Raw genomic sequence first — 13,946 nt, forward strand, 5'->3', positions numbered from 1 at the left:
AGTTTATCGCAACAGCTAAGAGCAATAATAAAATGTTTAAAGAACAGTCAATGCTCCATTGCATTTTACTTTAAAGGCAGTAGAAGGTTCTGGGGTGACTAAATGTCTTCGAGAGAGAGAGAACTACCGAAATACTTACACCAATGCACTTGACAACCTTAGCCATGACATTACCCTGGGGTTGAAACTTCTTGTACATTCCACTGCCAAGGACAAACACAACTGGGAAGGAAAAGAAGACATGTTAACAAGGCATTGGACAGAACTACCTGGGACCTAGAAGATGTGCTTTTATTTGAGTTATAACCTTGTTTTGGATATACTGAGATTACTCACAGAACGGGCTTGCCTGCCTATCTCCCCGATTAGAAAGTGCTTTGGGTCCTAACATTCGCTGGAGTTTCCGAGCGATGTTGTATTTGTGTTCTCATACACAGACACTGAAGCTTATTACTACTAGAACATACTCTTTGATGTTAGAATGACTCAGACGGATTAAATCAAAATTTACCTAATGCCAACTGAATACAGTGTTTGGCCTAGAACAGTAGTTTTTGAAATCCTGTCTATCTCCTTACTCAGCATCAGAGAGGAGAAGGTATATATGAGCCTTTTAGGGGAGGGGGGCACTGTTTGGAATTATGGAAGAAAATAGGCACAGGAAAGGGGGAAATATTGAGCTCTGGCACAGGTGCATGGATAAAGAGAGATGGCTACAACCTGGGCAAACAGGGTTAAAGTGGGCACACTCAGCGCTCTTCAAAACTAAAAAATATCAGAGGGGCTCCTGGGTGGCTCAGTGGGTTAAAGCCTCTGCCTTCGGCTCAGGTCATGATTCCAGGATCCTGGGATCGAGCCCCATGTTGGGCTCTCTGCTCGGCAGGGAGCCTGCTTCCTCCTCTCTCTCTGCCTGCCTCTCTGCCTACTTGTGATCTCTGTCTGTCAAATAAATAAATAAATAAAATCTTTAAAAAAAAAATATCAGAGAAAAGTACAACCCAATCGACTGAGCCACTCAGGCGTCCCCTCTGGTGGAAACACTTTGAGACGATATTTTATGGAAATCTAGACACTCGCTGGAAGTATTTAAGCAGGAATTGGACCAGGTTGCCTGGTCTCGGGCAAGCTGGAGATGAGCACACGTGGATGAGAACAAATGCTTTCGGCCCCCGGGGTCGTCGAGTCTAACGGAGCCCATCACTTCTACCTTAGTCTGCCTAAATAGTATCAAACCTTTCAGTGCCCAGCTCAAGAGATCCCGGTTCCTGTAGACCCTTTTCTCACCTTGTTCCCTCTGAAACAATACGCTAGCTCTACTTTGATTCTCAGAGCCCGGGAATTCTTAGTACGATTTGTCCCATGACCTTCCACAAATTGGTTGCAATAATTAACAGGAGGGTCTGACCTGATCCTAGGATTGTATTAATTCAACTAATTTCTACTTACTCAGAGACACGGCCATGAGAGCCGCAGGAACCCCAAAGGCCAGTGGGTAACATGCTTGTTTACTGTGAATTCCACACTGTTGAACTGAGGAGAAATTACAAGATTAAAATCCATGATGGCATTGGCAATGCTCATATGATTACCTTTTCAAAAATCCCTACCTGGTTATTACATATTGTTTTCACTTAATGTTCTAGACACATCCATTTGCCTCATTGATTTCATTGCCCACTGAGCCAAACAGCTTTGGAGTAAAAAGAGTAGGAGCTGAACACAGCTTCTAATCTTAGACCTGAAATAGATGCTGGTATTAGCCAAGCCAAAATCAGTGGGAACCCTTAAGTGGATTTGCTTAGTGGGGGAGATAGAAGTGACCTGGATACAGTAACTTACGATAGGGGACTCGGTAAATAAAACCAAAAGTACCCTGGGAAATCAAGATTGTGTATTCCTGAATTCATGCTAATTAGAAAGCAATTAGATGGCCCAGGGTGGGGGTCAATAAACTTTTTTGTGACGAGCCAAGTAGTAAATATTTTAGACTTTGTGGATGATTTAGTCTTTGTTTCAACTACCCAACCCTGACTTTGTAGAATGAAAGCAGCCATAGACAATAGACAAATGGATGGTCTTGTCCAGATTTCCAGATCTGGGCCCTCGGCCATAGTTTGCTAACCCCTGACTGCAGATTTATTTTAGCTCTGAGATCCTAGGGCTGGTAGGAGGAAAATACAGACTTCGGAAGGAGCAACAGAGATTATTGGGAATTCCTTCCATGGAACGAAGCCTCCAGGAATAATCTGATCCAAAAGGGGGTTTGACTCTGTCTTTGACTAGCTGTTTCACAGTTCCGGAGAGAAAGAAGTTAACTCATAGAAAATCGAGAGTCACGCAAATGTTTCTCGTTCATAGCTGTACAAATGATTCCAGCTTGTGGCAATGCAAAAGGGTTAAGAGTATCAGTCTCCGTCCAGCAAATGCTTATTTGGGTTGACCGTGGCAGTATTCCAGTTTCCTCCTTAATTAATAAGCCATATAAAATCTCAGCACTTGCTTTCACATTTGTATGAGAGCCACGACTTTACCTTTTCAATGATCCTTCCACACATTCTGCAATTCAGACGTGCATAGTACGTATTCTAGTGGAAAGTGGAGGCAGGGGAGGAGAGGGGAGAGGAGCGAACTAATGCAAGAATGCAAGCTAATAAATGTTTATACACAACAAGTTGGAATGGGGTTTAAGTGTTATCGTCAAATTACTACTCCATGCAGGAATACACAAATCCCCATAAAATGTTTTCTTTCATCGTTTAATCTGTTTTGCATGGCGTCTACCAGGAGGTTGTTTGGGTCCAGCCTCTCCCTGAATATTCCCTCCTTCCATGTGGGAAATTCACAAACTCTCGGTGGCGTGTCAGCCAGCACAAAAATGTGCGAGCTGTTGATAGCTGCTGTCTCATTCTCTTTCCTGGGCAGTTCTTTTAGAAATAGCTGAGATGAGAGGAACACAAAGAATAAAACTTTGCCCATTAAATCCTTCCTAGCTCACTGAACGTCACCAGGAGCAAAGCTTGAAAAGCAAAAATGTCAACAATGACCCATTCAGGTGAGGTTTCCAAATGCACCTCTTGTCTCATTCTTGACCGTGAACAAAGACTTTGCATTAATAATCATTTAGAAAAATTGATTGCTATCCTTGGGATGTTTTAGGTTCTTCAGTGGTCCTTGGGATCAGGGGGTCAATAAAGATCAGAAAAGACAAGAAGCTCATCTTCTGAATCTCCAAAGTGAACAGCGTGTATCCCACAGCGGAAGTGTAACAGGAGAAGAGGGGCAAAATGAACACACGGAACAAGGACTTAAGCTTTCCACCTGACTTTCTCTCCATAATTAAAAAGAGAAAAACAGAAGTCCTCTTCAGATATATATTTTTTACCTCTGAGGATGGGAGTGATGATAGTAGAAAGCAAGCTTCCAGCATTAATGGCCAAATAAAAGATGGAAAAGAATCTGTTTCTTTGTTTTTCCTGTAATAAGAAGGAAAAAAGTTACAATATGACTCTGGCTATGTATCAATGGATAAAATGTAATTGATGATCTGTCTTCACTTCTAACTTAGTTTTGGTCAGTATCCTACTTTCAAATGTCCTTGAAAAGAATCAAATGGAGAACAGACTTTGTGTCAGGGGAATGTGATTCCTGGACGTTTGTAACTCATTTATGTAGTTTCTATGAAGGCGCGTGATCTTACCTGGCCCTCTTCAAACTGATCTCCACCAAATGCAGACACACAGGGCTTTATTCCTCCCGTTCCCAGAGCTATCAGGGCCAGGCCAGTCATGGACAGTGCCCTAGAGGAAGGAGAGGGGTTATTGCAGAAATGTAAGATTCTTTTTTTTTTTTTTAAGGTAGGCTCCATACCCAGTGTGGAACCCAACGTGGGACTCGAACTCACAACCCTGAGAGCAAGACCCTGAGCTGAGATCCAGAGTCAGATGCTTAACTGACTGAGACATCCAGGTGCCCCAGAAATATGAGATTCTTTTTTTTTTAAAGATTTTATTTATTTATTACACAGAGAGAGATCACAAGTAGGCAGAGAGGCAGGCAGAGAGAGAGATAGAGGAGGAAGCAGGTTCTCCACTGAGCAGAGAGCCCGATGTGGGACTCGATCCCAGGACCCTGAGATCATGACCTGAGCCGAAGGCAGAGGCTCAACCCACTGAGCCACCCAGGCGCCCCGAAATATGAGATTCTTAAAAGCAAGAGCCTCTCTCTCCTTTAATGTCCCTCAGAAGACCAGGCACAGTGGCTTTTGGGTTCTTGGCCCCGATTTCCAATGTAGGGAGGGAGTTCCCCACACCACCAGCAAGCACTTCTCAGACACCAGCTGGGTGTCCTACAATTCAACTCCATTCTGACACTATCTACCCAGAGATGGAATCAGCCTCCGCAGGTGAAGGGCTTGGTCCTGTAAGACTGTCCTCCCCACCCTCTGGGCGCCTGGGTGGCTCAGTGGGTTGGGGCCTCTGCCTTTGGCTCAGGTCATGATCCCAGGTCCTGGGATCGGGCCCAGAGTCGGGCTCTCTGCTCGGCGGGGAGCCTGCATCCTCCTCTCTCTCTCTCTGCCTGCCTCTCTGCCTACTTGTGATCTCTGTCTGTCAAATAAATAAATAAAATCTTAAAAAAAAAAAAAAGACAGCCCCCCCCCAACAATAAGCCCCATCAGGTACCAGGTGCAAACCTAGGTGGTCACCTGGGCTTCTGACTGATGGATAAGTGTTGGAGGTTCCAAAGACCCTCTCCTTGAACTTCAGATGCCACTCACAAGTCCAGGTTGTTACTTGTACTTCTCACCTACTGGCTACAAATCGGTGATTCACACGACCTCCTCCTAGGGTCCAAGGAATTTGCTGGAGCTGCTCACAGAGCTCAGGAAATACTTTACTTCCTAGATCACTGGTTTATTATGAAAGGATAGAACTTGGGAGCACCCAACTGGAAGAGATGCACAGGGCAGGGTAGGTGGGAAGGGGGACAGGTCTGCCATGCCCCCTCCAGGGCGCTCCTGCCCTCTACCTGAACTTGCTCACCGTGAAAGCTCTCCCTACCTAGTCCTATGGTTTTTATGGAGGCTTCATTACACAGACATGATTGATTAAATCACTGGCCACTGGATATTAATTCAATGTCCAGCCCCTCTTCTCCTCCATGGAGGTTGGGGAGTGGTGTGCGTGTGAATGAAAGCTCCAATCCCCTAATCATATAATTGGTTCTTTATTTTTTCTAGAATGTAATGCTTTTATTTTATTTTATTATTTTTTAAGTGTTCCAAAATTCATTGTTTATACACCACACCCAGCACTCCATGCAATACGTGCCTTCCATAATACCCACCACCAGTTGGGTGAGCCTGGTGGTAGGTACATAATTGGTTCTTTAAAAAGAAAAAACATTTATTTATTTATTTGAGAGAGAGAGAGAGGAGGGATAGAGAGATAGAGAGTATCTCAAGCAGACTCCACACTGAGCCCAGAGCCAACACAAGGATCAATCCCAGGACCCTGAGATCATGACCTGAATGGAAACCAAGAGCCAGCCTCTTGGGGTGCTTGGGTGGCTCAGCTGGTTAAGCAGCTGCCTTTGGCTCAGGTCATGATCTCAGGGTCCTGGAATTGAGCCCGGCATCGGGCTCTCTGCTCAGCAGGGAGCCTGCTTCTCCTTCTCCCTCTGCCTGCTACTCTGCCTGCTTATGCTCTCTCTCTATCTCTCTGTCAAATAAATAAATAAAATCTTAAAAAAAAAAAAGAGCCAGCCTCTTAACTGACTGAGCAACCCAGGCACCCCTCATGTGATTGGTTCTTTGGGCAGCCAGCCCCCATCCTTAGGTGGGGACCAAAAGTTACCTCATCAACATAACAAGAGACACTTCATCCCTCTCCTCACTTAGTGAATTCCAAGGGATTTATTTATTTATTTATTTTTAAAGATTTTATTTATTGACACAAATTTATAAATTGACACAAAGAGAGAGAGAGATCGCAAGTAGGCAGAGAGGCAGGCAAAGGGAGAGGGAGGAGCAGGCTCTCCGCTGAGCAGAGAGCCCGATGCAGGGCTCGATCCCAGGACCCTGAGATCATGACCTGAGCCGAAGGCAAAGACTTATCCCACTGAGCCACCCAGGCGCCCCACCAAGGGTCTTAGGAGGTCTGTGCCCCAAGCAGGGAAGACCAAATATATACTTTTTATGATAAATCACACTCTCACAGTAGTTAAACAGAAAAGGGGCTCAACTTGTTTGAGAAGATGATTCACAGGATTGTAGTCTTGACAGGTGAATGAAAGTTGAATTCATGGGCCTTCATGTTAATGCCATTACCTACTATTTCGGAAATGCAGAGCAGTAGCTTGAATACTGAGCAAGGATTTATGTATGGGATTCTTCTGTAGCCTTATCATTCTCACTAAAAGAACGGGTAAGTGAAATATTTAAGCACTGTCTCCGGTACAGTCATAATAGACTCATAATAGTCATTCGAAGACATTGGAAAACACGACTTAATTACAAAGCAGAATATCAGGTACTATAGATGAGCTTAATCTGTTTACAGAGTACAGAAGACAGGAAAGAAGTAGAGCATAAGATTTATGACTATAATTTTTACAATAATAAAAGGGATTATTTATAGTAACAGAAGAGATTAAGGGTTAGTTACTTTTTTTTAAAGATTTTATTTACTTACTTGAGAGACAGAGTCAAGCAGGCGGAGTAGCAGAAGGAGAGTGAGAATCAGACTCCCTGCTGAGCAGGGAGCCTGACGTGGGGCTCGATCCCAGGACCCCGGGATCATGACCTGAGTCGAAGCCAGACACTTAACCAACTGAACCATTCAGGCACCCCAAGCGTTAGTTACTTTAATTTGTTATTTTCTAAGCTATCTGTAAGTATCTTACCTCCTGAATTGAAAAAGAAAAAAATCACTCATAGAATTTACCAACCCTCATTTTATCATTTTTGTTGGATTTACAGTACGTGCTACAAATTACAGGTTTTGTAAGTATTTATTCCATACCTTCCTGTTTGCAAATATGGCTTTAAAATGCTAAAAAATATTTCATGGAACAGAGAAAGTCAAGAAAGATACTACACATAGAAAGGACCCTTGAAAGTACCATGCTTGTCTACTTGAATTAATTGAAGGATTTCTTTCCTTTGCCTTTTAATAGAATTTCTGCTCTGTGCTGTCACTCCAAGCATTCTTTTTTATTTCGTGTTTTTCTTCTTTTTTGTTTTCTTCACTTCAAGCATTTTAAATGACAACCAAAAACAACCAATTGGATATGATACTCCCTGCACTCTTGTAGGCATGCCGTAATTCTAACTCCACGAAATACACCCAGTAGCTAAGCTTTCTTGAGCACTTCTCACTTGCCAGGCCACGTGTAGGCACTCACCTGGACTACAAGAGTCCCACACGAGGTAGGCAGCAGTAAAAACGAGAAGACCTGAGCACAGAGGTTAAGAAATTTGCTCAAGGTCACACAGCTAGTAAAAGGCACAGTCAGCATTTGAACCCACTTAGCCTGGCTCCAAAGTCCCTGTTGTTAATTGATATTATAGAAGAGAAAGCGGAGGCACGAGGAAGATGGGCTGCCCGGAACTTTCGGCTCCTCCGTGGGTAGCTGGGCATCAGATGTTGGAAGTCTGAGCTGCCCACCTGGGCATGAAGCCACTCCCTTCCACCAACACAGTGCACTGTGGGCACCACGGGTGTTGCCACGAGGGACCTGGTCTAAACAGTAATATGATTGACTAACGACAGACCAGAAGCGTAGGAATTACAGAGACTAATTTGAATTTCAGTGACTACTTTCTCAACCCATAAGATGGTTTAGTCATAGATCAAGGAACTGAGGCACAAGAACCAGAAGCAAAATAAATCCTTATAAGTTGTCTACTGGGCCAGACTGCAGTAATGGGAAATTAATCTCCCAGAGGAACATTTGTCAATAGCCCTTTCTATCAAGAACTCAGAACAACAGGGCTGGACCAAATACTTACAAAAGCAAATTGCTGAAAAATAAGTAGAAGTTTGGTACGAGAAGACAACCAAAGGTACAGAGTCTTGAGGAAACCTGGCACAATTAGAGATCCACGTTCATGGGAGTTATGTCCCTCTAGGGAAGATCAAGATTAACCCAAGTATTCCGTACGCTGACCATGTCTCGTGTTGAGATGGACCCGAGACAGCAAGCCATCAAGCGAGCCGTGATTCCGGACAACTTTGAGGATGGTGACATTGGAAGACCCAACTCTTAGTCAACTAAACAGCTTTCTCTCTGCTCATGAGGGAGGAAAGACCTCCTTACACTTATGGTGAAGTTCAAGGAAAAAGACCAAACATTCGAGCACCAAGGAAGCCACCAGTGGCCGGGTGGGGTAGGGCAACAAGTAACGTCAACTCACACATGCACAGAAAGGTTGTCGGGGATTCCATCGTGGTTGAAGTCCGTGAGGTCATTAATTGAGCTCACTGCGGTGACCACCTGTCCAATGGTGTAGACAATGGAGAGCGACACAATCGTCCTGTGTTGAAACGGGTTAAGAGAATCCAAGTTAGTTGTGCAAGACCCGTCCACTTCCTCTTCTCCCACAGAAAGTCCTCCTGCTTCAAAACGCAAGAGCCCAGTCATGCGTATGCTCGTTGCTCAAACCTGAGTCAGGCTGGTAACTCTCGGAAAGGCAGGCTGCTGGACAATCCGTCGCTCAGCCAGCAAGAGTCCAGCAACATTGGTTGGAGCCAGGGGAAGGGGGAAAGGTCTGTTTCATCTTTGAACTACTTGAAAAACACAATGTTTTCTTCTACCTGACTACTGAAGTGAGAACATCTATGATTAAACAGTGAGAGAGACTTACCTTGTGCCTGGTAACAATATTTGGCCTGGAGTGGACCATGGGTTATTTTTGTATTGTATTGAATTCTTTTGAGATAGTCCGTGAATTTGGCCCACAAGAGCCTCCACTGCCTCGCTCATTAAGTCCTAGAGACTTCTCGGTAACTATCTATTGGGTGCACTCTTGGAGCTGTTCCTCCAGATCTGGGTGAGTGCCCCATGTCCTCTCTGCCCAGTGAGCCATGTGAGCCTTCCAGTAGCAAGCATATATATCGGGGAACTTCCGTGTTCTCTAGACCTTAATTCCGTGCCTCACACATGATTAATGATGGATAGTATCCCTGCTACTATTTCAAGTGGAGACAAAGATGTTATCATTGTTTGGAGGAGGGAAAAAACTCACCAGCGTTACCTGCATTCTCACTGCTCAATGCCAGGCACTGTACTAGACTCTGGGGATAGGATCTGAGCCAAAACACTGCCTAGCAGGCTCTCCTAAGAGTTTGATGTGCCTTGATTCTTTGTTCCCACCATCCATCATTCCAAACCACAAAGCTTATCATTCCTTTGGGCTTATTTCTTCACAAGGAAGCTATAAACACTCACTTGAACTTTCCCAGCCAGGAGTCAGCGATCAACGCGCCCAGAATCGGCGTCAGGTAGCACAGAGCCACAAACGTGTGGTAGATGGCCGTGGACAGATTATCATCCCATCCGATGAACCGTCTGAAGTACAGAATCAGGAGGGCTTTTGGCAGAGGGCAAGGGGAGTGGGAGGGGAGACAAAGTTAGGAACTGTGGTAACTCAGGCTCTTTGCTCAAGGGGAGAAGGGTGAAAATCATTACCTCGCATTCCATAGTAGGAAAATCTTTCACAGAACTCATTGACCACGATGAAGAAGATGCTCAAGGGATAACCAAAGCAACCCTGACAAAGGAAAGGAAAAGGAAACCGTGTAAGATTGAACATGCTCCTCACTGGGCCACGGTCACAGACAAAGCTAACGGCATGAAAGTAGTTGATGCCTATTTAGTAACTTGGCACTGACTGACTAACCCGAAGTGGATCTAGAATTCAGAAATTTTTATGCCCTCACACACCACACAGATACAATAGTGAAATAAAGCATCTAGTTTTTTCGTTCGTTCGAGAAGGACTAGACATTAGCATTTCCTCAAGAGAAGAAATGTCACACAGAAACTCAGGACTGTTCTCACACTGATTCACGTGGATGATAGACATCTGGTAAGTGAAGGGAGCACAGCTGTGAACTTAAACGAGCAGAATGGACTGGAATTTGCCAAATGAAGCTATGCAGAGAAGAAAAAAAAGGGATACTCACCCGAGACTTCGACATCCCTGAAAGAAAACCAAAACACCACTATTAGGTAATTAAAATATTTTTGCTAAGGCCGCGCTCAGACTCTCTGACTTCTCCGGCAGACAGACGTGCTGTCCAGACCCTTCCAGCTCTCTCTGGCGAGTGGGGCCTGGCATCGGATTTTCTTTTAATTAGCTCTGCAGGCCATTCTCATTGTGGTCAGACTTGAAAGTCAGAGGCTTCGAGAATGGTGCCAAAGCCATTTCCTCCTTGAAACACTTCAAAGGCTGCTCATTGGCCACAGGGTGAAATCCAAACCATTTTGCATGCCTTTCATGATCTCACGCGGTCAGTGGGCTTTGGTGGGGATACAGTGAGGGAAATATGAAATGCCACAGGGGGCCTAACACAGCGAGGATTCGACCAGCTTTCCCCTTACCTGTGACGGCCTTCCTTCCAGCCCCTTCGGCACACAGACAGGCCTCCTGCCCTTGCCAGCTCTCAGTTTGCTGAGCACGTGGGGCGCCCACCCAGAGTCCTTAATGCACAAGACAGTACGTAACTCCTAGGTCAGCCCCGGCCCCTTCCTACACCTGTCATCCACCTGGCCATAGAGGACCTTCACAGAGCCCTGTCTGCCTCCCTGTGCTCCCAGAGCTCAGTGGTTTACATCTTTGGCTTCCCTCTAGGGGTGTCCATCTCCCCACCCCCGACATCGTTTCCAGTGCCGACCACAGAGCAGGGCCTTATTGTCCGAGGAGGGAATTGGAAGAGCAGGAAGGAAAAAAACATGAGCTTCCAAGTGAGCCAGTGCAAACCCAGCGTTGTTGACTTGACCTTCTAGATCCTAGGCATACCCGTCATGCCCACCGGCCCAGCCCCTGCTCTGGTCTCCCCTGAAATTTGATGACAGCTGACCCATACCTTGTTTCAAGGCATTTCCCTGCCTCAGAACAAGGTCCTGTAGCTACCCGTGCCTGTCACAGAGCCCCTCCCCGGATCCTAGAATCCTTTGTTTTGGGGAACCCTTGAACGCTCCCTGCCTCTGTTACACATCAGTGACCCCACGGAATGGTCCTCAAACTTCAGTGGGCCCCAGAATCACCAGGAGGGCCTGTGAGAGCAGGTTGCCGAAACCCACACTCTCAGCAGCTGACTTTGGGGTGGGGGGACGGTCCCTGGAGTCTGCATGTGTCACAAGTCCCACAGGTGATGTCCCCGCTGGTTCAGAGACACCCCCCACGCCGGAGAACCACCCACAGGCTGCGATGTTGCCTGACTGATCCGCAGAAGTCGGCTTTATTACCTCCCCCGCCCCAAGCCCCGCAGAGACACCCTGTCCCTGCTGCCCGGAGCAGGAAGCCAATACAGAAGCTGGCCTGTCGCCTCGCATTCTCGTTATGGGCCGCCCTGAGCCCCAGCCCACATGAAACAAAACCCTGTGCTTGGCCCAGACCCTGGCGGTGGTCCAGGCCCCCAGCCACCCCTCTTGTGGGCCGGGGCCTGGTTCCTGATTCTGGTCGTGCTGCGCTGTGGGCACCGGCACTTCCCCAGGTCTGCGTGGCCCCAGGCCTCACGCCACAAGGTCTTGCTTTTGCCATCTCGAGAGCAGTGGTGCTCCTTCAGTCCTTGTCCTAAGGCTGGGAAGAACTTGTCCTGGGCACCCGGGGCCCCAGGCCCCACTCCTGCCATCTATAAAGTTCTGGAAGGAGATTCTTCGACACGGATAGCCTGGTTGTCTCCCCAGTCAGACTTCCTTGTGGGCAGGAGCTGCTTGGAGAGGCGGCAGGTGAAGTGTGTGGGCTTGGGGAGAGGACGTGTGGCTGAATCACACTCGTGTGGCTTTCCAGCTGTGACCGGGGACGAGCCCAGCTTCCCTCCAGATAGCCCGCCTGTCAGAGGCAGACAACAACATGGCCTTCACAGGACCGGTGTAACAGTTCCAAGTGTGAAGCCCCCAGCCCAAGCCTGGTGCCTCACTCAGGAAGATGCTGCTACCTCGGAGTCCTCAGCGCCCCACAGGGTGGAAATCGAGTGTTTGTTGAATGAGTAAGTATTCCAGAGGATCATTCATACCCATCATGGCGTCCCACGTTCGGATCCTGGCCCCAGCCTCCTTCTGCCTGTGAGGCCGCCCACGTGCATGTCGTCCCTGCGACCCCCACAGGGTTTGGCCAGTGGGGAGCCCTGGTGGGTGAGCAGAGGGGTCCCTGCCTCCTCCCCAGAAATCACCTCAGACAGCTACACCCTCAAGACACAGTCGCGGCTCCTCTGAAGTAGGCCTTCCTCACACAACCCTCTTTTCAGGCTCTGGTCACAGATTTGAACCACTTCCTGGGGGTGGTCACTGAGACCACTACTCCGGGCACCTGCACGGACATCGATGGCTCCCTGTACCCCTCCCCCAGCCTTTTCCAAAATGTGTGTGTGTGTGTGTGTGTGTGTGTGTGTGTGTGTGTGTGTGTGACTAATCCCTCCTATTCCGAGTGTGCCTTCTGTGTCCGGATGGGACCATGACTGCGGCAGGCCACAAGCCAGCTTTTGTCGCCAGCCTGGGGACTGCCACTCGCCAGGGGAATAAAAGACCCGGTTAGGAGCACGCATTTCTGAACAAATGCCCACTGACGAGGCCGGCTTCACTGCGGCAGAGCCCCGTCTTCTAGAGGAAACCGCAGATGCGCTGCCTGGTTTTGCTCCCGATAACGTGCTCTCCCTACTGTCTCCCCACAGACCGGACGGAGCAAGCTGAGCACCCCTGCCCTGGGTTCAGACAGGTCTTTGCCCTAGGCCTTGACAGAAAGGCAGGAGGGAGGCCCAAAGACACAAACCCAACAGAGATAGCCTGGAGCTTCTCCGCAATTGTTCCTCCCCTGTGGTTTCTCAGGACACAGTAGCACCTATAATTTTTTTTCAAGATTTATCTATTTTAGAGAGAGTAAGAGATAGTGAGGGGAGGGGCAGAGGGAGAGAATCCTTACGCTGACTCCCCGTGGAACGTGGAGCCCAACGCGGGGCTCGATCCCACGACCCAGAGATCATGACATGAGCCAAAACCAAGTCAGACGCTTAATCAACTGAACCACCCAGGTGCCCCACACCTATCATTTTTTGGGAAAAAAATACTGTTTACCATTATTATTTGGCGAACAGTGGGCGCTAAAGATTTTGTCTACTTCAAACATAACCGGTTATGGAAAAGAGAGCTTTGCTGTTGTTCCAGCAACCATCACACTCAGAACTACGAAATGGCAGGTGAAACCCCTAAGCTCACCCCGGTGAACACCTGAGATTTCGTACCCAGCCATCGCCCAGGACGCTCGTTATTTTCTGAAAGGTGCGCATTCCAAAGAGCAACTCTGATTATTGGGGGTCAGAGGTTGCCAACCTCTCCTGTTGCGGAACTCAGGGCTCCCGGTGGATGGACAGTGTAGTCAGCATTTCTCATCTCACATCTGTGTCAACAGAGTCGCTCTCTGAGAAAGCTCAAGGGCGTGGACGGGGAGCCTTATCCGTCCGTATCCTGACAGTACATCTAATCAGCGAGTTTGAGTGGCCGGCGGTGCTGGCATCATCCGTGGGTCACTTGGGTGTGAATGCTGATCGGAGTCAATAAAGCAGCTTAGAATCAGGTGTGCCAGGAGCGTGCACAGAGTCCGCTCTGGCTCCTATTGTTATTCAAGGCTTAGCAGTGCTTTTGTCTTCCTTTTGGCTAAAGAATTTAATAAGATAAGTGTGCATTAGACGTTTCTGTGGTTACTGGCTTAGAGAGAGAGGAGGCAAAAC

The 13,946-nt window shown here is 47.4% G+C and overlaps 1 protein-coding gene across 1 annotated transcript in view; it reads right to left on the reverse strand.

Moving 5' to 3' along the window:
* Positions 1-10,199, reverse strand: part of LOC111146938 (solute carrier family 15 member 1) — a 33,075-nt gene extending 22,876 nt beyond the window's left edge. Inside the window, exons 1-8 of the mRNA XM_022502688.1 lie at positions 10,185-10,199; positions 9,688-9,769; positions 9,448-9,589; positions 8,414-8,533; positions 3,698-3,797; positions 3,383-3,473; positions 1,447-1,530; positions 140-222 (exon numbers count right to left, since the gene is read on the reverse strand). Of these exons, the coding sequence (XP_022358396.1) occupies positions 140-222; positions 1,447-1,530; positions 3,383-3,473; positions 3,698-3,797; positions 8,414-8,533; positions 9,448-9,589; positions 9,688-9,769; positions 10,185-10,199 (717 nt within the window). The remainder of the gene's footprint in view (positions 1-139; positions 223-1,446; positions 1,531-3,382; positions 3,474-3,697; positions 3,798-8,413; positions 8,534-9,447; positions 9,590-9,687; positions 9,770-10,184) is intronic.
* Between the last annotated feature and the right edge of the window lie 3,747 nt (positions 10,200-13,946).

This window comes from Enhydra lutris, unplaced genomic scaffold (assembly GCF_002288905.1).
Source record: "Enhydra lutris kenyoni isolate GAN:26980312 unplaced genomic scaffold, ASM228890v2 scaffoldscaffold15, whole genome shotgun sequence".
Taxonomy (NCBI): domain Eukaryota; kingdom Metazoa; phylum Chordata; class Mammalia; order Carnivora; family Mustelidae; genus Enhydra; species Enhydra lutris.